At 44.9% G+C, this 21,946-nt stretch overlaps 1 protein-coding gene across 2 annotated transcripts in view; it reads left to right on the forward strand.

Moving 5' to 3' along the window:
* LOC145353376 (E3 ubiquitin-protein ligase Midline-1) overlaps positions 1 to 21,694 on the forward strand; it is a 255,742-nt gene extending 234,048 nt beyond the window's left edge. For both annotated transcript variants that reach the window (XM_080204088.1, XM_080204089.1), the window contains exons 9-10: positions 6,313 to 6,520; positions 16,511 to 21,694. In XM_080204088.1, the coding sequence (XP_080060214.1) occupies positions 6,313 to 6,520; positions 16,511 to 16,859 (557 nt within the window). In that variant the 3' untranslated portion in view covers positions 16,860 to 21,694. The remainder of the gene's footprint in view (positions 1 to 6,312; positions 6,521 to 16,510) is intronic.
* Positions 21,695 to 21,946: the final 252 nt, after the last annotated feature.

The following is a 21,946-nucleotide window of genomic DNA, read 5'->3' on the forward strand; positions in this document are numbered from 1 at the left end:
TGGCCAATGCATCTAACCCACACATCTTTGGACTGTAGGAGGAAACCGGAGCACGCGTAGGAAACTCACGCAGACACGGAGAACATGCAGTCCTCGCACAGACAGTAACCCAAGCTGGGAATCGAACGTGGGTTCCTGGCACTGTGAGACAGCAATGCTAATCACTGCACCACCATGCTCCCTTCCCAGAAGTTTCTACCCATCAAATTACTCAAAGGAGCTGTAGTGTTGAACAGGGATTTTGGGATGACCACCAAATGAGCGGAAGCTTTGAAAACAGGGCTGAGCAATATGCCACTAATGACCTTTGCTTTTCCCTGTGTGGAGGACAAACCCTTGCAGGGTTGGAGTCATAACTAGACAGATCAAATAACTAGCTGACATTTGAGCAAACTCCCCCAGCTGTTTCTTAAAACGCCAGCATCAACAGAATGTGGATCTCACTCCTGGATCACCACTCAACCATCTTGCACTCGCTGAGCAGAGCTTTGATCATAGCTCTGAAAGGAGGAAGTAAAGATGGAGAGGTGGCAAGAGTTCTGGAAGTATTTGCAGAGCATGAGGCTTAGGTGACTGAAGGCACATCCAGTGATGTTGAGGTAAAGGGAATGGGGGTACACAAGAAGCCAAAAATAAGGAAAATGGAGAATGATGGAGGCAGAGGCATCAGGGAGCAGCTGGGGTTGTGGGCAGGAGGGGCTTACATAAAAGGGGAGACAAGCACATAGAAGGAGCTAAACACTAGGTTGAGAATCTGTAACATTGGTGCATGGGAAGGCTGGCCAATATAGATACAGGTGATGGAGAAACAGGACTTGGTGTGAATCAGGATATGGGCAGCGAGGCTTTGAATAAGCTGAGATTTAGGGAGGTGGCAAAAGCATGGAAAAATGTTTCAGCAGTAGATGGGCTCAGATGGCACTGTGTGGAGGTATTGCCAATGGAGAGGAAATGATAGCTCAGCTCAGATTGGCACGAGTCAGCGGGCACTAAGAGAAATGGAATTGGTGGCAAGGGAGCAGTATGTGGCAGAGTTTAAACACGATGAGCAGAATTCTCCCATTTTCAGGCCAAGTGTAATGGGGGGGGGGTGGTTCAGGAAGCCATGTTCTGCCAACCAGAATGGCGAGATTCTACAACAGATTCTGCACTTGGAAGATCATTAGTTATGCACAGGTGAGGTCCCCTCCTGATCTCCTGGTGGGTTGGCAGCTGATTCTCCTGCCTGGCATTAGCTGGCCAGGTTGAAGGTCCTGGCGCCATATTTAAACACCAGTCCAGCACACTCCATCACTCTGGCCATTTGAGCCCAGCTAGTGCTGAAACCTTTAACATGCTTTTTCAAACCTCCCGATTTGACTCTTCATTCTCTTGGCTGGCATCCCTTCCACTCCCTCTCTTGGCCTCTCACCTGTCTTCACCAGATCATGCAGGATGTCAGCAACCCAGAGGGAAAAGGATCACAGCTTCAAGAAGAAGTGTGTTCCTCAACTCAACAACCTACCCCCAAGCACATCACCTACGAGGTACCCAAGCCCCACTTGGAGCTGAACTCAATGCATTTTGAGTCTTTGTGCATCGCATTCCAGTACATGATGTGACATCCCTTTAACCCACTTGTTTGGGAACTTTTTGCGTGGCTCATCAAGCCTCCCCTCAGTCTTCTTTGCCTTCTGATGTTCATCTTCATCATCCACCTCCTCATACCTCTCTGCTATACTGCTCCCTCCATTCCCTTACGTAATCCTCCTTTGCACTGTGGCACACTGCGGCACTGCTGCCTCACAGCACCAGGGACCTGGGTTCAATTCCTGGCTTGGGTCACTGTCTGTGCAGAGTCTGCATGTTCGCCCCTTGTCTACATAAGTTTCCTCCAGGTGCACCGGTTTCCTCCTACAGCCCGAAAAATGTGCTGGTTAGGTGGATGCTTGCACTGAGGGTACACTCCCTCAGTGTACCCAAACAGGCACCAGAGTATGGTGACAAGGGAATTTTCACAGTAACTTTATTGCAACGTGAATGTAAGCCTACTTCTGACACTAATGAATAAATGTTGAACATTATCTTGGCCAGACCACAACCTCCCTTCCTCCCCTCGCACTCCCCGGCTGAACTTGAGACCTTTGTTAAGGTGGTTGTGTGAGACCCACAGCACAACACTGTGCAAGTAGAAACTGGTATGGGCCACTGGGAGGAAGGAGATGTCTGTATTCCACAACCCCAGGAACTCACAATGTTAAAATGGCGGCGCGGGCTTGTTGGGCCGAAGGACCTGTTTCCCAGGCTGTGTTGTTCTTTGTTCTTTGTTCTAATACTGAACTGGGATGGTGGCACAGGAGGGTTTCTAGGTGCAGCAGCATGGTACTGTCCATGAAACCAGCTCGGCACGGAGTTGGAGGCAGGATCTGGTCTGTGCCGGCAAAGTGATGGAGAGCAGATCAGGAGCAGTGCTGCACTGCAGCAGTGTTGCACTCACCTCAAAGTCTCTGTCAAACTGAGGGCCACTTTGCACATGCCACTCTTTAGCAATCGGGTTTTTTGCTGATGTAATTTCCTGTTGGTATGACGCAACATTGAAAGGCCTGATGGGACACTGATGATCAGCTGTTTTAATACACATTCATGATATGTAAATGAATGCAAATGACATTCATGCCACCTGTCAGCAGGAAGACCAACCCCGCCATTGGGAGAATTGATTTGTGATTTCACACTGGTTTCCAACTTTTTTAGCTGTGCCTAAACTCTGCGTACCCACCTGGAGAATTCTGCCCAATGTCCCAGTCACCCTCCTGGGACCCTGAACGCATTTCATTTGACAGTCTTTCAAATGAGTTGAAAGCTCTTCCACCTTTTCTGAGCGTTTATTTTCAACCATTTCCTGGACTGTTTGAATTAATTTGTGGTTTTAATATATGCAGCTGTAGTTCTGATTCTGTTGGGCTGTAGCCAACTCCTGTGTGCAGAGCCAGTTCAGACAATATTAAAGCTGTGCCAATGTGTGCAATCTATTAGTGCTCAGATCTGATTTTAACAATTCTTCTTTCATCAAGCAACGTGGTGGGACAGTGGTTAGCTCTGCTGCCTCATAGTGCCAGGGACCCAGGTTTGATTCCAGCCTTGGGTGACTATGTGGAATTTGCACTTTCTCCCTATGACTGTGTGGCTTTGCTCCGGTTTCCTCCCATAGTCCAAAAATGTGCAAGTTAGGTGGTTTGGCTTATCCCTAGTGTCAGGGATGGGCAGGGAAACTACGTGGAATTTATGGGGATAGGGCCTGGGTAGGAGTAAAGTCGGTGCAGACTTGATGGGCTGTAGTGATTCAGAATCCTCCAAGTCCCACGGAGGCAGGTTTGAAGATGGGACCAGGAGCAAAATTAGACATGGAGACTTTGAATTAATGCCCCTAGTGTGTTCCCATGTTCAGATGACTTGCAGGGATACGAGGGGGAAGGAGGGGATGGGGGGATCAAAAATTAGTCCTTTTAAATGCCCAATGGAGAAAACAATGAGGAATCTAGTGGGACCTTCTTGACATCAGTGTCTAAGCCAACAGTTCTGTTGAGGCAGCCTCCTGGCAGCAGGCTGGGCAACCACCAGAGACTCCACAAGCCTCAAAGGGCTGCAGGCTGTGATTCTTCACCCATGGCCAAAATCAATCCTCCAGAGGGCTCTCCTCCACTCCAGTGTCCCAACAGCTTTGAGCCTCTTTACTTTCAGCATCTTGGATTCACCCTTCCAAGAGTGTGTCCCTGTAGAATTTGCACATTCTCCTCTTGTCTGTGTGGGTTTCCTCCAGGTGCCCTGGTTTCCTCCCACAGTCCAAAGATGTGCAGATTAGGTTGATTGGTCATGTTAAAATTGCCCCTTAGTGTCCTGACATGCATAGGTTAGAAGAATTAGCAGGTAAATATGTAGGGATATGTGGGTATGGCGTGGGTGGGATTGTGGTCGGTGCAGATTCGATGGGCCAAATGGCCTTTCCGCACTGCAGGGATTCTATGATTCTATGAGTGCCTCCATGTTGAGATATCTTTACCACCCTTTACTTGCCTCAGCAGTGTCCATGGGGGGTGGGGGGTGGGCGGAGCTGGCTGTACAGCTGTGGGCCCTCTGCTTGGCCAGCTACCGCAGAAAGTTGCCCACTGTCATTAATTGGATGGCAGTGGCGGATTCCAGGAAATGGGCAGTTGGGTACATGTTTGACCCATGTGAAGCCGGAACCTGAAAGTAATCTACCAGCAGAACATTCTGCCCATTAGCACAAATGATTGAGCCACTGCTAAACATGTGAGGGTCTTCCTATAGGTGGCAGTGGCAGCTTCCTGAAATCTCAGTACTGAAACAAGATTCCTGTGCCCAATTCAATCCTGGATTGTTAAATTGGTTTGCACAAGTCAAACTTTGCACAAGCTCCAACTGCTACTCCTGATTCTTGACCAGCCTCGTCAGCAGCTCTTAAAGGAGGCCACTCAGAAAAGACCCAACATTGACCCCACTGTTGCTCTTTCCTTGTCTTTCCCAAATCTCTCACAAACACTGAGTGAAGTTGATGAGGCCTAACAGGCCTGATTGATGCCAGCAGCTCACCTGATTTTTTGCCAAAGTCCAAGGATAGATTTAGTTCAGGCTCCATATCTCCATTCCAGCAGGCGTTGGCCCAGACTTTACCGCCTACCCACTTTGGTTCCACATCTCTTCATACCTTCATTTTAAGGAAAAAAAATCAATCAGTCTCAGCACTGAAAGCATCACAGCCTTTTTGGGGCAAAGAATTCAAAGTAAGAATGTTAATGCTGGTTGGAGGAGACAAACAACTGTTTGGACATTGTTAAATAAACTGAAAAAAAAATCTTTAATTGTCCATGTATTTATCATACAAACATTAGAGTCATAAAGTTTTACACTTTACCCTATCATGTCTGCGCTGACCATCAAGCCCCTATCTACTCTAATCCCATTTTGTAGCACTTGGCCTGCAGCATTGTGTGTTTGAAGTGCTCATTCATGTGGCCAACACAACTTTCTTTTTCCAGTGAGATACCTATTATTTATGGACAATGTGTAACATATGAATCAAGGCTGCATTTCTGTAACTCCTTTTGGGATGTCAGAATATCTCCCAATGTATTACAACTAAAAAGGAACCTTAGAAAGTGTAGCCACTCCTGTAATGTTCGAAATGTGACAATGACCAATTTGTTTCTTGTTGGGTGATGTGGGGAGATGGATATTGGGGAGAATTCTGCGTTTATTCTTCAAGCACCTGAGATGGGACCTTGGTTTGCAATGTCCCCCAAAAGGCAGCACCTGTGATAGTGTAGCACTCCCCCAATACTATGCCAGAGTGTTTACCTAGATTTCTGTGCCCAAGTTTCTGGAGTGGAACATAACCCACAAGCTTCTGTCCCAGAGCAACAATGCAACCCACGGAGCCATTCTTGAGACCTTGGAAAGCTTACTGCAGCTGGTAAATCTTGGGGAGACGCTGATAGAAGTATCAGCCAAACCTAGTGTGACCACAATAGATCAGCTGCCACCAAATGTTTATTTATTAGTCACAAGTAGACTTACATTAACACTGCAATGAAATTACTGTACAATTTCCCTCGTCACCATACCCTGGAGCCTATTCAGGTACACTGAGGGAGAATTTAGTGTGGCCGATCCAACGAACCTACACATCTTTCAGACTGTGGGAGGAAACCAGAGCACCCGGAGGAAACCCACACAGACATGGGTAGAATATGCAGACTCCACACAGACAGTGAGCCAAGCTGGGAATTGAACCCAGGTCCCTGGTACTATGAGGCAGCAGTGCTAACATTGTTCCACCATGTCGCCCAGGACAGGAACTTGAACACAAAATCTAGGCTGACATTCCAATGCAACACTGAGCAATTGCTGCAATGTTTTTCAGATGAGATATTATTAAATTCATAGATGAATGAGTGGATGTTAAATATCCCATCAAACTATTGTGGAGAAGAGCAAGAGGTTATCCTCGAGATTCTGGACAATATTTCTCCCTCAGTCAGCAAAGCTAAAAGACAGATTGTGTTATCACTATCACATTGTGGTTTATGAGAGCTTGCTGTACACTTATAGGGTGTGTTCCCTATGTTAGAATAACGAAAGTACCTAATTGGCTGTAAAATGCAATGGTGAAACCTGAAGCAATGTAAATTGCTATATATAAGTAAATCTTTCAGGGTAGAAGTCAGCATAGGTCACTTATATACGCTGCCTAATCTCCCTCTCCCATTGATCTCCATTGGTAACAGCCTTGTTCTTTTGTATATACAATCCTAGGCCAACCTTTCAAGCTGGATCCCAAATCTGCGCACAAAAAGCTGAAAGTGTCTCATGATAACCTCAGTGTGGAACGGGATGAGACCACCTCAAAGAAGAGCCACACTCCAGAACGCTTCACCAGCCAAGGGAGTTATGGTATAACTGGCAACGTCTATATTGACAGCGGCCGACATTACTGGGAAATCCTCATTGGAGGAAGCACGTGGTGAGATGCATTGCATGTTTTCTCTGTAGAATCAGTGGGAGTGTTAGCTGCTGTCGTGTGCTTGTTGCCCTGTGAAAACCAACCTCAGGTTTGTCCTCACTTTTCAAAATGGCTAATGGAGATCTTCATGTAATTGGGTCAAAATCCTGGAAGTCCGTCCACCACTCGGACTCCAGATGTTCAAAAAGACAACTCACCACCTTCTAGAAGGCAACTTGGATTGAGCAGTAAGTACTAGCCTCACAAACAATGAATCATCATTGAAAAAAGATTGATTTAACCGAGGCTGGGATTTTTCATCCCCATCATGGCAGGTCCCTCCATGGGGGATGTAACAGCCCAGCCATAATCCATTGACTTTTGGCAGGGCCAGCTGATCCCAGCAGCGGGAGGGGGCAGGAAAATCCCACCCTCTGGGGGTGAAGCAGGAGAGGAGCATCCAAGATAATGCGAGCAGATAGCCCAGATAAACTGAGTCCCGTTGGCAAGGATGGCATGGGGGCTGAAGGCAAAGATTTTGGTTGGCAAGAGGTGGTGCCATTTCTCAAGATGTAATGATCGGGGAATGGTGTGGGGAGGGAGAGGGTTCAAAGCCAGGAAGAACCCAATGTTTCCTTGTGGAACTCAGAGGAGGATGCCTGCTCCTTCTAGCCCACAAGGAAAGGTTTTTCAAAATGAAACTTCCCCAGGCCTTTTCTGTCCCAGATCCTATTGTCCATAAGGTGTCTCTTGTTCCTCTGGAACTGTGTGTGATTCATGACTTTAAAACTGTACTGGAGTTCAAATTATCTCAGTAGACCCCAATGCTGTGAACATTCATGAGGTGTTTGCAATGCTGAAGAGATTGCCTTTCTCAAAAGCCAAACTGGTAGAGTTAAAATGGAGTGAAAAGCTTTGGGTAGGGCCCACACACTGTTATAGACTGATGCCAGGTTGGGGGAGTGGACCTTATTGGGCATATATAAAACTGGGGCTTTCATCAAGAGAAGCTTGAATTGGTGATTGTCCAAGCTTTGGAGAAAGGTTAACTCTTTGGGTCTTGTGTATGGTCCTTCTCCAGAAATGTGCCCGAGATGTCGACCTTCATGGACAAGTGTAGCCAATGACTTTCAGCCAAGAATCTGACAGAGGTCAAGCCCAGAGAGAGTGAGAGAAGGGAGACGTTGGGAGTTCAATCCTGACGTCATGTAGTAACAAACTCTTCATGCGGGCTGACATACTGGGTACCTCTGGGCAGTGAGAGTTGGAGTCAGGGACTATCTCTTTGTAAAAGAGTCAGTGAAACTTTTCCTCATTTGTTTGGAGGTGCACAACATAACTTGATAGATCATGACAAAAGAGATAATTCACCTCCCTATTTCATCGAGCTATTGTCAAGTACAACCTCAGGATGACAAGACCCCAACTTGATAGACATCACCCTATTTCATCATTATCTCCTCCAGAAGATGAAGGTTTCGAACCCACTTGTAGGCAGTCCTTTTATTGTGCAGAACTCCAGCCCTGAATCTGGGTTGACATCCAGTAAAATAATTGTGCCTTGTGGGTGTGACTGCCACTATAGTGGGTGTAGAGTTAAGAGAGAAATCAGGAGGGCAAAAAGGGGACATGAGATTATTTTGGCAGATAAGGCAAAGAAGAATCCTAAGAGCTTCTACAAATACATAAAGGACAAAAGAGTAACAAGGGAGAGAGTAAGGCCTCTTAAGGATCAACAAGGTCATCTGTGTGTGGATCCACAAGAGATGGGTGAGATCCTAAATAAATATTTCTCGTCAGCATTTACTATTGAGAAAAACATGGATGTATGGAAATTTGGGGAAATAAATAGTGCGGAGTGTACATATTACAGAGAAAGAGGTGCTGGCAGTCTTAAAGTGCATCAAGGTACGTAAATCTCCGGGACCTGATGAAGTGTATCCCAGGACATTGTGAGAGACTAGGGAGGAAATTGCAGGTCCCCTAGCCAAGATATTTGAATCATCGATATTCATGGGTAAGGTGCTAAGAATGGAGAGTGGAAAATGTTGTGCCTTTGTTTACAAAGGCCTACAGGAAAAAGCCTGGGAACTACAAGCCAGTGAGCCTCACATCTGCAGTGAGTAATTTGTTGGAAGGTATTTTGAGAGACAAGATCTACAAGCATTTAGAGATGCAAGGACTGATTAGGGACAGTCAGCATGGCATTGTGAGTGGAAAATCATGATGAGTTTTGATGGGTTTTTTGAAGGGGTAACCAAGAAGGTAGATAAGGGCAGTGCAGTTGATGTTGTATACATGGACTTTAGCAAGCCCTTTGACAAGATACTGCATGGTAGGTTGTTGCATAAGGTTAAATCTCACAGGATCCAGGATGAGGTATCCAATGGATATAAAATTGGCTTTTTGACAGAAGCCAGAGGGTGGTTGTAAAGGGTTGTTTTTCAAACTGGAGGCCTGTGACCAGCGGTGTGCCTCAGGGATTTGTACTGGCTCCACTGTTACTTGTTAATTATATTAATGATTTGGATGAGTATATAGGAAGCATGGTTAGTAAGTTTGCAGATGACACCAAGATTGGTGGCATAGTGGACAATGAATAAAATTATCTCCAATTGCAATGGGATCTTGATCAATTGGGCTAGTGAGCTGTTGAATGGCAGATGGAGTTTAATTTAGACAAATGCGAAGTGATGCATTTTGGTAGATTGAACCAGGGCAGGGCAGTTAATGATAGGATGTTGGGGAGAGTCACAGAACAAAGAGATCTCGGGGTACATGTTCATAGCTCCTTGAAAGTGGAGTCACAGGTGGACTGAGTGGTGAAGAAGGCATTCAGCATGCTTAGTTTCATTAGTCAGAACACTGAATACAGGAGTTGGGACGTCTTGTTGAAGTTGTATAAGGCATCGGTAAGGCCACACTTGGAATACTGTTCTGGTCACCCTATTATAAAAAGGATGTTATTGAACTAGAAAGAGTGCAGAAAAGATTTATTAGGATGCTACTTGATGGTTTGAGTTATAAGGAGGGACTGGATAGACCAGGACTTTTTTTTTCTGGAGCGCAGGAGGCTGAGGAGTGACCCTTATAGAGGTCTATAAAATAATGAGCGGCTAGATAAGGTAGATAGTGTGTATCTTTTCCCAAAGGTGGGGGAGTCTAAAACTAGAGGACATAGTTTTAAGGTGAGAGGGGAGAGATACAAAAGTGTCCAGAGGGGCAATTTTTTCACACAGAGGGTGGTGTTTGGAACAAGCTGCCAGAGGTAGTAGTAGAGGTGGCTACAATTTTGTCTTTTAAAAAGCATTTAGATATTTACATGAGTACGATGGGTATAGAGGGATATGGGTCAAATGCGGGCAATTGGGATTCGTTTAGGAGTTTTGAAAATAAAGGACGGCATGTACAAGTTGGGCTGAAAGGCCTGTATCCATGCTGTAAACCTCTATGACTCTATGACACTCACTTTGAATCCAGATTTTTGCATCCTGCCTGTGACGATGCCCGCTGGAGATGGAAAATATCTGGCTCTTGAGTCAGGTGGCTCCTGGCCTTCCTGCCATTTTCTACTTCAACAAAACTGAGTTTGCTAAACCTGGCAGCATGTTATGTTTCTAAAGCTTGAGAGCAGAAAAGGACTTTGAAATAACCAGAAAACACTGCATCAGTCCAACCATTTTTGCAACAGGGCAACTGGTTCTTTCTTTTGTGTAGCATTCATAAAAGGTTACAAACCTTTAAAGTGTACTTTGAGGTGTCAGATGTATATGAAACGCGAGTTGTATCTTTCTGAGCAGATTCAAAAAGTGGCCTCATAATCCAAGCTGATCCAATGCAAGAAAAATGTCAAAGCCATTATGGCCATATCTGAAGAAAGCAGCTGTGTAAGCTCAGTCTCAACCAGCACTGCAATTCCTGACCTTGCAGCCAAACTGCCAGGCACCAGGCTTCCCGAAGGAGCTCCCCTTTTGCAGATTGCTGGGATATTGTTGCATATTGACACAGCATAGCTGAACGAATATCAAATGGAGCATTACACATTCCATTGGAGGCCATTCAGATAGGCCTCAAGCGATATTGCCTCAACCTCACTGCTGATTTTAAAAACAACCCATGTTCGTTCATTCTTCTATTTTGTACTCCTGCCCAGATGTTGCTGTTAAGCAATGGAATCTTTTCCACTTTCGATGCCCAGTGTTAGCAGTAAGCACTCGTATGACAGCCCTAAAGTTGAATAATTTTAGCCCTAGCCCTGATCCTAATTCTCTCCCCCACTCCCATAAAGCTCCACTTCTCCATGATGTCATTAACTATCAGGCTTGAGGTAAATAGTTCCAAGCAAATCACAAAGACCTCAATCTGGCATCATTTTAGGGCCTAGGTTCAGCAGTTACTGATTCTTGACCTTTTGGCTAAGATTATGGGCGGGACTTTGCGGTGTCACTCGCCCCGAAATTGGAAAATCCTATCCGAGGTCAACAGACCTTTCCATGATCTGCCCCTCACCCACTGTGATTCCTGTGGCATGATGTGGGTATGCCAGCGTTGGACTGGCATAAACACAGTAAAAAGTCTGACAACACCAGGTTTTAGTCCAACTGATTAGTCCAAATCGGTTGGACTAAAACCTGGTGTTGTCAGACTTTTTACTGTATTCCCATGGCAGACAGGACAATAGAATTCTGGCTCAAGTGTCAGATCAGGCCCAAGATGGAGTGCAATACTTGTTTGTCTCTCTTATGGGGATCTTGAATTGGATTCAATTGGATTTTGGTTTTTGTAGCAAGCAAGCAATGGATTTGGGTTTGCCCAGTCCATTCTGAGCATTGGCTTTGTAACTTTAAGGATGGAGTAAACAAAAATTAAAACATCTCTGACCAAGGAACTGTGCCCTAATGCCCTCTTCACTGGCTTGCCATCAATCTTTGCCTGATGATGGTTCCATAAAATGCCTCTGGCTTAAAAACACTGACCAAGTTTTTCCAGCCATGGTGGAATCTTCTGGTCCCATCGATGGCAAACCCCAGCACAGGTTCCCCAGCGACAAAGGATGCAAAAACTCATTAACAGCGGCAGCTCTGGTACATTGCCAGCCAATGATGAGCCACCTCTATATTTAGAATGGGCAGAATGTTCCCTTTTTCATGTAGAATGTGGCAGTGAGCTGGAAAACAGTGTTGAAGCTGCCAGTCCCAATGGCAGCTTCCTCTGCCTATTGTTTAGAAGTTAAAAAGAAACTTGAAGGGGCAGAGCCCCATGATGTCACGCTGGCAGAAGGAAAATCTGAAGAATTTGGAAGAATAACTTCTTCCAGGTGGGTGTTGCAAGCTGTGCTCTTTCACTCGAGCATGGCATGTCTGCTTCCGCTGTAAACTGCCCCTCTGCTTTCATGGGAGAGTGCGAGAAAAGGGAACATAACAAAGATAATTACAGTACAGGAACAAGCTGCACCGACCATGGTGCCCAACTTAACTTCTACCCTTCAGGGGAACTATATCCCTCTATTCTCATCCTATTCATGTATTTAAACCCATATCTGTGGGTTATTTTCCAAACCCAGTGGGAGCTGCTATTCGTATGTTGTGTAATTTCCCCATCCATCCACAGGATAACCAGCTGGCTCCCCAGACCTGAACACCATGGGGTCACAGGGAGGCCATTCAGCCCCTTGAACCCATTCTGACATTCAATTAAGATTATGACTGATCTGTATCTTAATTCCATCCACCCATCTTGACTCCATATCGTTTAGCGTGCTTAGATAGTGAAAACCTATTGATCTTTGATTTTAAATTATTAATTGAGCTAGGATCCACCAGTTGATGTGCAAGATTTCTGCATTCATCCATTTTGTGAGGCAATATTCCCTAACCTTTCCACTGAATGGCCTAATTTCAAATCAGAAAAACCCACCCTACGTCAATGGCCCTTTCCATGGTCTGCTTCTCGCCCACTCCGATTCTCAGGATGGGAAAATTCAGCCCTATGTTCTCCCTTGTCATCAATTCACCCACTTGTGCATGAAGTTTTCCATTTTCAATCCCTTTCAAAATATAAAAAGCCTCTTTCAAATTCGATATCCCAGGGAATTTGTAATCTCTCTCAATCTAAGCCTTGGAGCTTTGAAACACTCTGGTGATCATTCGCTATATTGCTGCCAAGGTTAGATTGTTAGATCCTTTTGATGGTGTGGCACTTGGAACTATACCCATGGAACTATACACATAGTCTAACCTGGGCTACAGAGATGTACTGACTGATCTTTATCTTAACTTCTTGATAACCATGTCTAATGATGCATTTAAAGAGAAGCTAGGTGAATACAGGAGAAAGAAAATTCTAGAAGGGTATAAGAACATAAAAACATGAGAAATAGGAGCAGGAGTAGGCCATCTAGCCCTCCCAGCCTGCTCCATCATTCAATAAGATCATGGTTGATCTGAAGTGGATCAATTCCACTTTCCCGCTTTCTCCCCATAACCCTTACTTCCCGTATCAATCAGAAATCTATCTACCCGTGACTTAAACATATTCAATGAGGTAGCCTCCACCACTTCAATGGGCAGAGAATTCAAGAGATAATGCTTAAAAGGTGAGGCAAAGTGAGGTTTCATAGAAGAATTCATAGAATCCCTACAGTGCAGAAGGGGCCACTTGGCCTATTGAGTCTGCACCAACTCTGTCAGACTATATTGCCCAGGCCCTCTCCCCACCCCTATCCCTGTAACTCTATGCATTTACCATGGCTAATCCATCTAACCTACAGATTCTGGGACATTAATGGGCAACTTAACATGGCCAATCTCCTAACCCGCATAATCTTTGAACTGTGGAAGGAAACTGGACTGCCTGGAGGAAACCCATGCAAACACAGGAAAAATGTGCAAATTCTGCACAGACAGTCATCGAGGCTGGAATCAAACCCGGGTCCCTGGCTCTGTGCTAACCACTGTGCCACTGTGCTGCCCAAGAAAGCGTCCTTTGAACCAGTTAGTGGAGACTTGCTTGGAACATAAATAGTGACATAACCCTGTGGCTGAGTTTTTTTGTGCTGTATGTTTAATATAAAGTGACTTGATGTTTATCGATCTGTGATCTCATTGAAATATACGAAATACTGAAAGAAATAGGCAGGGTTCATGCAAGAAAGATATTCTCCTTGGTTGAGGAATCTAGAACCAGGGGCCACAATTTCAAAATAAGGGGAATGCTGCTTAGTACTGAGGGGAGGAGAAGTTTCTTTATACAGGGCGTTATGAATCTTTGGAATTCTCTACTCCAGATAGCTGTGGAAGCTCAGACATTGTTTGTTTGTTTAAAGCAGAATTTGACAGATCTCTAAATACCGGTGACATAAAGGGATGTGGGGATATTTCTGGTTATCATAGAAATCGTAGAAACCCTACAGTATAGAAAGAGGCCATTCAGCCCATCAAGTCTGCACCAACCACAATCCCACCCAGACCTTACCCCATATCCACGGGTGGATGTAGCTGTTACTAGGGGGCATAACTATAAGGTTCATGGTGAGAGATATAGGAGGAATGTCCAAGGTAGGTTCTTTACTCAGAGAGTGGTTGGGGTGTGAAATGCGCTGCCTGCTGTGATAGTGGAGTCGGACACTTTAGGAATTTTCAAGCGGTTATTGGATAGGCACATGGAGCACACCAGAATGATAGGGAGTGAGATAGCTTGTTCTTGGGTTTGGACATAGCTCGGCACAACATCAAGGGCCGAAGGGCCTGTATTGTGCTGTACTGTTCTATGTTCTATATTCAAAGAACAAAGAACAACACAGCACAGGAAACAGGCCCTTTGGCCCAACGAGCCCGTGCCGCCATTTTAACAATGTGCTTTTCCTCTTCCACCCTTGACCCATGTCTATGCTTATGGCACCCACATTGGAAACCAGATTGAGGGGAGAATAATTTAGGGACAATTTGTTACACCAATCAGCCTAAAAGCACATCTTTGGGGTGTGGGACGAAACCGGAGCACTCGGAGGAAACCCACGCAAGCACAGGGAGAATGTGCAAACTCCCACAGACACTGGCCCAAATCCATGTATCTGCACAGCAAACAGTGATAGTCACTGAGCTGTTGTGGTGCCTGTCTGCTGGTCCAGTTTAAGCGTACACAAACGACGCAAAGTACCAGGCTACTCTTGAAACATCCAAGAGCAGCCCTCGCACGACCCACTGTGTGTGTGCCCCTCGTTAGACAACAAGGTGGACCGACGCACCTGTGGAGTAAAAGAGAATAACATCAACACATGCAACAGTTGATTTCCAGGAACGTCCCGAGGCTCTGATCCTTATTCAAAACAGTCTCCTGTAACCCTCCATCCCTGTTTCGCTCATGTGTCTATCTAAGTAAACCTTAAACAAGTCCAGCGTGCCTGCCTCCACCACCTTACTTGGTAGTGCATTCCATACCCCCACTACCCTCTGTGTGGAAAACCTCCCTCTAGCATCCAAATTATACCTCTCCCCCCTCACCTTAAGCCCGTGGCCCCTCGTGATATTTGTCTCCAATCTAGGAAAAAGCCTACCACTGTTTACTCTATCTATACCCTTCATTATCTTATACACCTCTATTAGATCCCCCCTCAATCTCCATCTTTCTAAGGAAAAGAGCCCCAATTTACCCAATCTTTCCTCATAACCCAGTCCTTCCATACCAGGCAGCATCCTGGTAAACCTCCTCTGCACTCTCTCCAGGGTCTCCACGTCCTTCCGGTAGCAAGGCGACCAGAACTGGACACAGTAGTCCAAATGCGGTCTAACCAACGTTCTATACAACTGCAGCATTAGATGCCAGCTCTTGTACTCTATACCCCTTCCTATAAAGGCTGGCATACTGTAAGCTTTCTTCACAACCTTCTCCACCTGGGTTGCCACCTTCAGAGACTTGTGCACTCGCACTCCCAGGTCCCTCTGCATTTCTATACTCTTAACAGGTCTACCCTTTATCACATAACTCCCCTCTACATTATTCCTTCCAAAATGCATCACCTCGCATTTATCAGGATTAAATTCCATCTGCCATTTATCTGCCCAATATACCAGCCTATCTATATCCTGCTGTGTTGCCTGACACTCCTCCTCACTGTCCGCCAATCCTGCCATCTTCATGTCATCTGCAAATTTGCTGCTCACACCGCGTACGCCCTCTTCCAAGTCATTTATATATATTACGAATAGAAGAGCCCTGTGGCACACCACTGATGACAGACCTCCAGCTAGAAAAGGACCCTTCCACTACTACTCTCTGTCTCCTGTTAACTAGCCAGTTCTCAATCCATCTAGATACCTATCCTTGTGTATGATACTCATGGGATACAAGGACAGGTTAATCTTTTCAACCAACCTACCTTGGTGGACTTTGTCAAACACCTTACTGAAATCCATATAGACGACATCAACGGCTCGTCCTTCATCGACTGTTTTTGTCACCTCCTCAAAAAATTCTACCAGATTCGTAAGGCAAGACCTCCCCTTAACAAAGCCATGCTGCATATCCCTAATCAGGTCGCAATGCTCTAAATGCGTATATATCCTATCCCTAAGAATTTTTTCCAACAACTTTCCTACCAATTCCTACATATGTTACCCATTAATCTCTCTAACCTACGCATCTCAGGACACTAAGGGGCAATTTTAGCATGGCCAATCAACCTAACCTGCACATCTTTGGACTGTGGGAGGAAACCGAAGCACCCAGAGGAAACCCGCACAGACACGAGGTAAATGTGCAAACTTCCACACAGACAGTGACCCAAGCCAGGAATCGAACCCAGGTCCCTGGAGCTGTGAAGCAGCAATGCTAACCACTGTGCTACCGTGCCACCCAGAATAGTGAGGATAGTGTGGGGGGTCATTGAAGTGGGTGATCAGCCATGATTGTATTGAATGATGAAGCAGGCTCAATGGGCTGAATGGCCTACTTCTGCCCTTATCTTCCAGTGATCAGTGTGCAGACAATAAAACCATTCTCGTTTTGTTCCAGGTATGCAATTGGAATTGCCTACAAGTCAGCACCAAAGCACGAGTGGATTGGGAAGAATGCTTTCTCCTGGGTCTTCTGTCGGTGTAATAACAGCTGGGTGGCAAGACACAACAGCAAGGAGATACCCGTGGAGCCCTCGCCTCACCTCCGAAGGCTAGGCCTTTTGCTGGACTACGATAACGGGTCTTTGTCCTTCTATGATGCTGTCAACGCTCAGCATCTGTACACCTTTGACATTACGTTTGTGCAGCCTGTGTGCCCCACATTCACTGTGTGGAATAAAGCCCTCACGGTCTTAACTGGTCTTCCTATACCAGATCACCTGGATTTCACAGAACAGGTACCTTAGTCAGTATGTGAGGGAAGGAGGACAGCAGGTCTTCCCTGTCTGAAGGGAGTGCGTCGCACGCTGACTGGAACTGCCTTATCCCTTTAGATTTCATCTCAGTATCCAGACTCAGCTGGAACTAAAACATACTTTATGCTTTCCTTCCCAGTCTCTCCCCCGCCCAACCCCATCAACCCAGTTTCTGGGTATATTTTCCTCTTTCTCTCAGATTTCTATTTGCCATTATTTGCTCTTATTTTTAGTTGTGGTCATATTTACCCATTGAAAAGGTGGCCGATTCGAGTCAGAAAATGAGAATAGAAGGCTCCTTGGTCAGGATATTCCTCTGATCTGCTCACTCCATCCATCAGGAGCAGCCAGATTGCATTGCATTCTTTGTAGATGGGAATTACTTCAACCAGCTAGTGGAATTATGCACAGGATTGTAATGGTGGTCCCCTCCATGAGGATTGTGTGAGCCTGTTGTGAAAATCAGGATGTGAAGTTAAATGGTTTGATGCCACCTCTAGTGGTTCCATTAACATTGTGTCCTGAACTCCTAGTTCTGACCCAACTCAACTGCTGCTTCCCTGCTCTGGTGACGACAGTTATGACTTAACCAAACGTTGTTTCTCTGCTTTTTCAGCCATCCTGCACCCACTGGCATCTCGCAGGCCCATACCGACTTCAGCTGTCCAAATCCTTTGTTTCAGCATCAGTTTAATTTATTTCATTCATCCCCTTCAAAAGAGGCACAAGACTCCCGTCTCCCATCTCTCTACCCAGGGCAGGTCAGCTGAAAGTTCACTGGAATTGGAGTGGAGGTCTGGTTTGGGTCAGTGTTTGTCAAGTCAGGTCAGGTTGGCCATGTCGACAGTAGACAAGCAGATGAACCCATACAGCTGCTGAATCTGCCAACTATTATTTTGGATGAAGATCAGATGTGCTGTCCAGATCTTCTTTGACACATGACTAATTCCTCACAACAACTGGTGGTTCAGAACTTCTGTTTCATCCCTATTGCTTTCTGGTCATTGGCCTTACAAAGTTAACTATGAAGTGAACTTTTAACACAGTCTTCATCGTATTAAGCACAACATTTTCTTCCTGACCGAGGAACTTCCAATCCTTTAGCAATGGGAGCAAGGCCGTAGGAAAGATAAGCAGTCTTTGCAACTCCATATGTAGAGCTTCAGAATGGCAGTGTCGAGGAGGGGTGATTGCTGGTCCAGTTTCCTGATGTGTGAATCCAGCGCACACCAATCTACGTTATGGAGGAAAATCTAACCCTTAACAATAACGCAAGGGATGTTCTGGCTTACTTCCAGCTGCCCACCTGTTTACTTTTACATTATGTTTTATAATGAGAGGAAAATATACCTGTTAGTGTTCAACATGTGGCACTAATACTCCTTTTATTTTGTACTTACTCATATAGGGGAATTTATAAATTATTTATATAAAATGATTTTTTTTTTGGATTAAAATTGTAGAACCCTTTTGCTTTTGCACATTCAATGTTTACTATTGTATTTATGCATAGGTGATTTGTTGGGGAGTTGAAATATATAAAAAGAGAATTAAGAGAGAGACTCTAGAACTCCCAACAGGGCTGTTAAGGAGTTTTATATTGATTTAGAAGCTGCTGTTCAGGGCACAGTATGCAGTGAATGGTAAGGTTCATTTAATTTGTAAATTATGCTCTAGAAACAGCAAATGTGCAACAGAAGTGAAACTGAGTTGAACTGGCCTAAGGAGACAACATCCTATTTATTCACAACTAACAGATATGGAGATGAGAAGGAAACTTAATGATCTGTTCAGATCCAGTCTAGATTGTTAAACTGGAAATCTCTTCTCTTAAGTGGAACTTAACTGTGTCACCAATTGTTTCTCCAATTGCTAATGAACATTCATCAAACCTAATCCAAGCACCAGCATTCATCTGAAACCTCATCATTTCCCTTTCAGTGTAAGTGGTTCTTTCAGACTGCTCCACCCATGTTATGGCATTGCCCTTATAGCTCTGGCAACATGCATTGTTATAGTACCTTCAATGTGCTAAACTGTTCAGAACTATAATCAAGCAATCATTGGCACCAGATGAAGAAAGAGATGTGGGCTGAGGGAGAGACGGAAAGCTTGGGCAATGGTGATTTTAACCCCTACATATTTGCTGGGATCCAAATTAACAGTTTGTTCTTGAAGTGTTGGTAAGAGTGGCACAGTGGTTAGCACTGCTACCTCACAGTGCCAGGACTCGAGTTCAATTCTGGCCTCAGGTGACTGCACATTCTCCCTGTCTCTGTGTGGGTTTTCTCCAGGTCCTCCTGTTTCCTCCCACACTCCAAAGATGCGCATGTTAAGTTGATCGGCCATGCTAAATTGCCCTTTAGTGTCGGGGGATTAGCAGGGTAAAGGCAACGGGTTACGGACGCCTTGTTGTTGCAGTTGTTGTTGGTGCAGAATCAAAGAGCCAAATGGCTGCCTTCAGCACTGTAGGAATTCTATAAATGAAAGAAAGCACTCTCTCATGAAACAAAGTTGGCCCAAATAATTGTCATGGGGTCATTTATATTACAGGATCACTGTAGTCAAGTTCTGGCCACAGGAATGATATCTAGGCCTTGGCAGGGATTTAGCGCAGCTTCATCAGAGCAATAGCAGACTGAACTAGGATTATTGCTTGCCGAAATTAATGAACTTTTGGCTGGCCTGCAACTAATCCAGCCACAGTGGGAACAGAAAATCTTAGCCCTGGTTTTGTATTTCCCTAGAGTTTTGAAGATGGGAAATGATCTGAATTGATTTGGTAAAGGGAGTTGATGTGGTGGAAACAGAGAAGCCATTTCCTCTGGTGGGGAATCCAGTACATGAAAGCATAATCTGGAAATCAGACATCAGCCTTTAGGGGAGGGATTCTACGATTCTAAAAGAACTTTTCTTTTAGAAATCCATGATTACTTTCATTATTTTCTCACCCTCACGAAATATCGCTCCCTCACCTTCTAACAAGCATTTCAGCACCTTTCCTTCTCCTGACATTAAGATGCTAACTAATGAGTAGCTCCCTGGGTTTGTTCTTTCGTGAGGGTAGCATGGTGGTACAGTGGTTAGCACTGCTGCCTCACAACACCAGGGACTCGGGTTTAATTCTCGGCTTGGGTCACTGTATGTGTGGAGTTTACACATTCTCTCCGTGGGTTTCCCCCGGTGCTCCAGTTTCCTCCCACAGTCCGAAAGATGTACAGGTTAGGTTGATTGGCCATGTTGAATTGCCCCTTAGTGTTAGGGGAATTAGCAGGGTAAGTGTGTGCAGTTACAGGAATAGGGCCCGGATGAGATTGTGGCCAGTATAACTCGATGGGTCAAATGGCCTCCTTCTGCACTATAGGGATTCTATGATTCTACAAAAGTGGAAGTCTAAAACTCTCTCTCACTCAAATACTGGGGTGAATTGCAATCTTCAAGACTGGGATTGTTAGATTTTTGTTGTGTAAAAGCACTGACGGCTGTGAATCAAAGGTCTGTAAATGGATTTGAGATACAGATCCGCTATGAATCGCGGAACAAATTAGAGGGGCTGAAGGGTCTCCTGTTCTAATGTAGTTTATTAGTGAAAATATTATTACAGCAGCTCATTGAACATTATAAAACAATAAGGTGTGTAAGCTACCCAGTTGTGATTTAAAGGGAATATTGTCTCCTCCCAGTTGCTATTAACCTTAAATGTTCACCTGTGACTCCACTGTTAGAGTTTTATGTGTAGTTTGTTCTTCAGTTTCATTTAGTGAATTTTAAGTTGAGCCAGTTCAGAAATGGAATATGAATGCTGCATGAAAGTATTCTTGTTGCAGAATTGAGCACATTTCTGTGCCTTATGGTCTCTGTTTCAAGAACCCCGATGACTATTCCTGTAACACTGAAACTGTCTGATAAGTGCCAAGGCCTGCTTGTCCAACCACAAAGGTACTAGATTCTAAGCAAATCTGTGGAATAGTCTGGGAATGACAAACTGAGAAAGCACCCAAGGAATTATTAGGTAAATAAAGTCAGCATTGCACAGCAAACAGTTTTTTTCAAAGATAAAATGCTGCACATAACTATTGAATGTTGCCACTGTTGTTGCAAGTTTTTCAAAAAGGAGCTGGTTCTTTATTGATTGATTCTTGGACAGAGGAGGATGACAAAGTGACTCAGGAGCAAAGAGAAAAAAGGGCTGTCAAGAGTCCAAAAACTCCATTACTTTGCAAACTGGTATTAAATAAGCGAGACAAATGGACTTACAAAATATCCAGTTACAAATCCTACATGTAATTGAACACTTGGGACTGAACGCAGGGTATACTGTGGCATGCTAGGATGCCAATACCAGCCCTGGAAAATGGTAACACAATCCGTTCACAGACTGTGTCACAATGACTGCTATTTAATTATGTCTGGCACTGCATTCAAAGGCACATTATCCCTTGCTACCACGAAGCAGGACTCTGACGGACAGTAAGCTGCAGCGGCCACTTGGTGCAAGAGTTGGACTATGAAGTGAGCCCTTCAGCACGAGCCAACACTTCCCTTCCTAAGGACTGCTAATTATTGATGTGTTCAGTAATTGAGTGGGCAATTGGACAATGACATTATGCTCAACTGTCGAGGCTGCTCATTCACTTCGTTTCCTCAGCATGGACACAGTTTGCAGTGGCTAGAGGAACATTTCCCATGCATTAATGTCAACAGACGTGCTGCACCCCCGGCTATTGATTTCGTTTTTGTTCTATACGATTTTATTGAAGCAGCCTGTGTTTTTTTTATATATTTTGCAGTACTGAATTCAATGCCTGATGCCAGAATAAAGGACTATTCACGTCAAGCCAGATATTTGGTGCTGTATTTTGTTTATCAATACTAAACCGACGGCCCAGAGTGTCAAAGCAATGGGCTTTGTAGATCCCAGTATTAACTGGGATGGTGGGAGCTGGTAAGATTACACCTGAGGCCAATGGAGAATGCTGTTTTGCGAGCCTCTCCTGCCCCGATACTGGGGCGGACTTGCCGGTAAAATCTGGACCTATGAGTTTCCTCAGTTGGTGTCGGTGTTGGGTGCACCCTTA

The sequence above is a fragment of the Carcharhinus amblyrhynchos genome, chromosome 15 (assembly GCF_965287045.1).
Source record: "Carcharhinus amblyrhynchos chromosome 15, sCarAmb.v2.hapA, whole genome shotgun sequence".
NCBI lineage: Eukaryota > Metazoa > Chordata > Chondrichthyes > Carcharhiniformes > Carcharhinidae > Carcharhinus > Carcharhinus amblyrhynchos.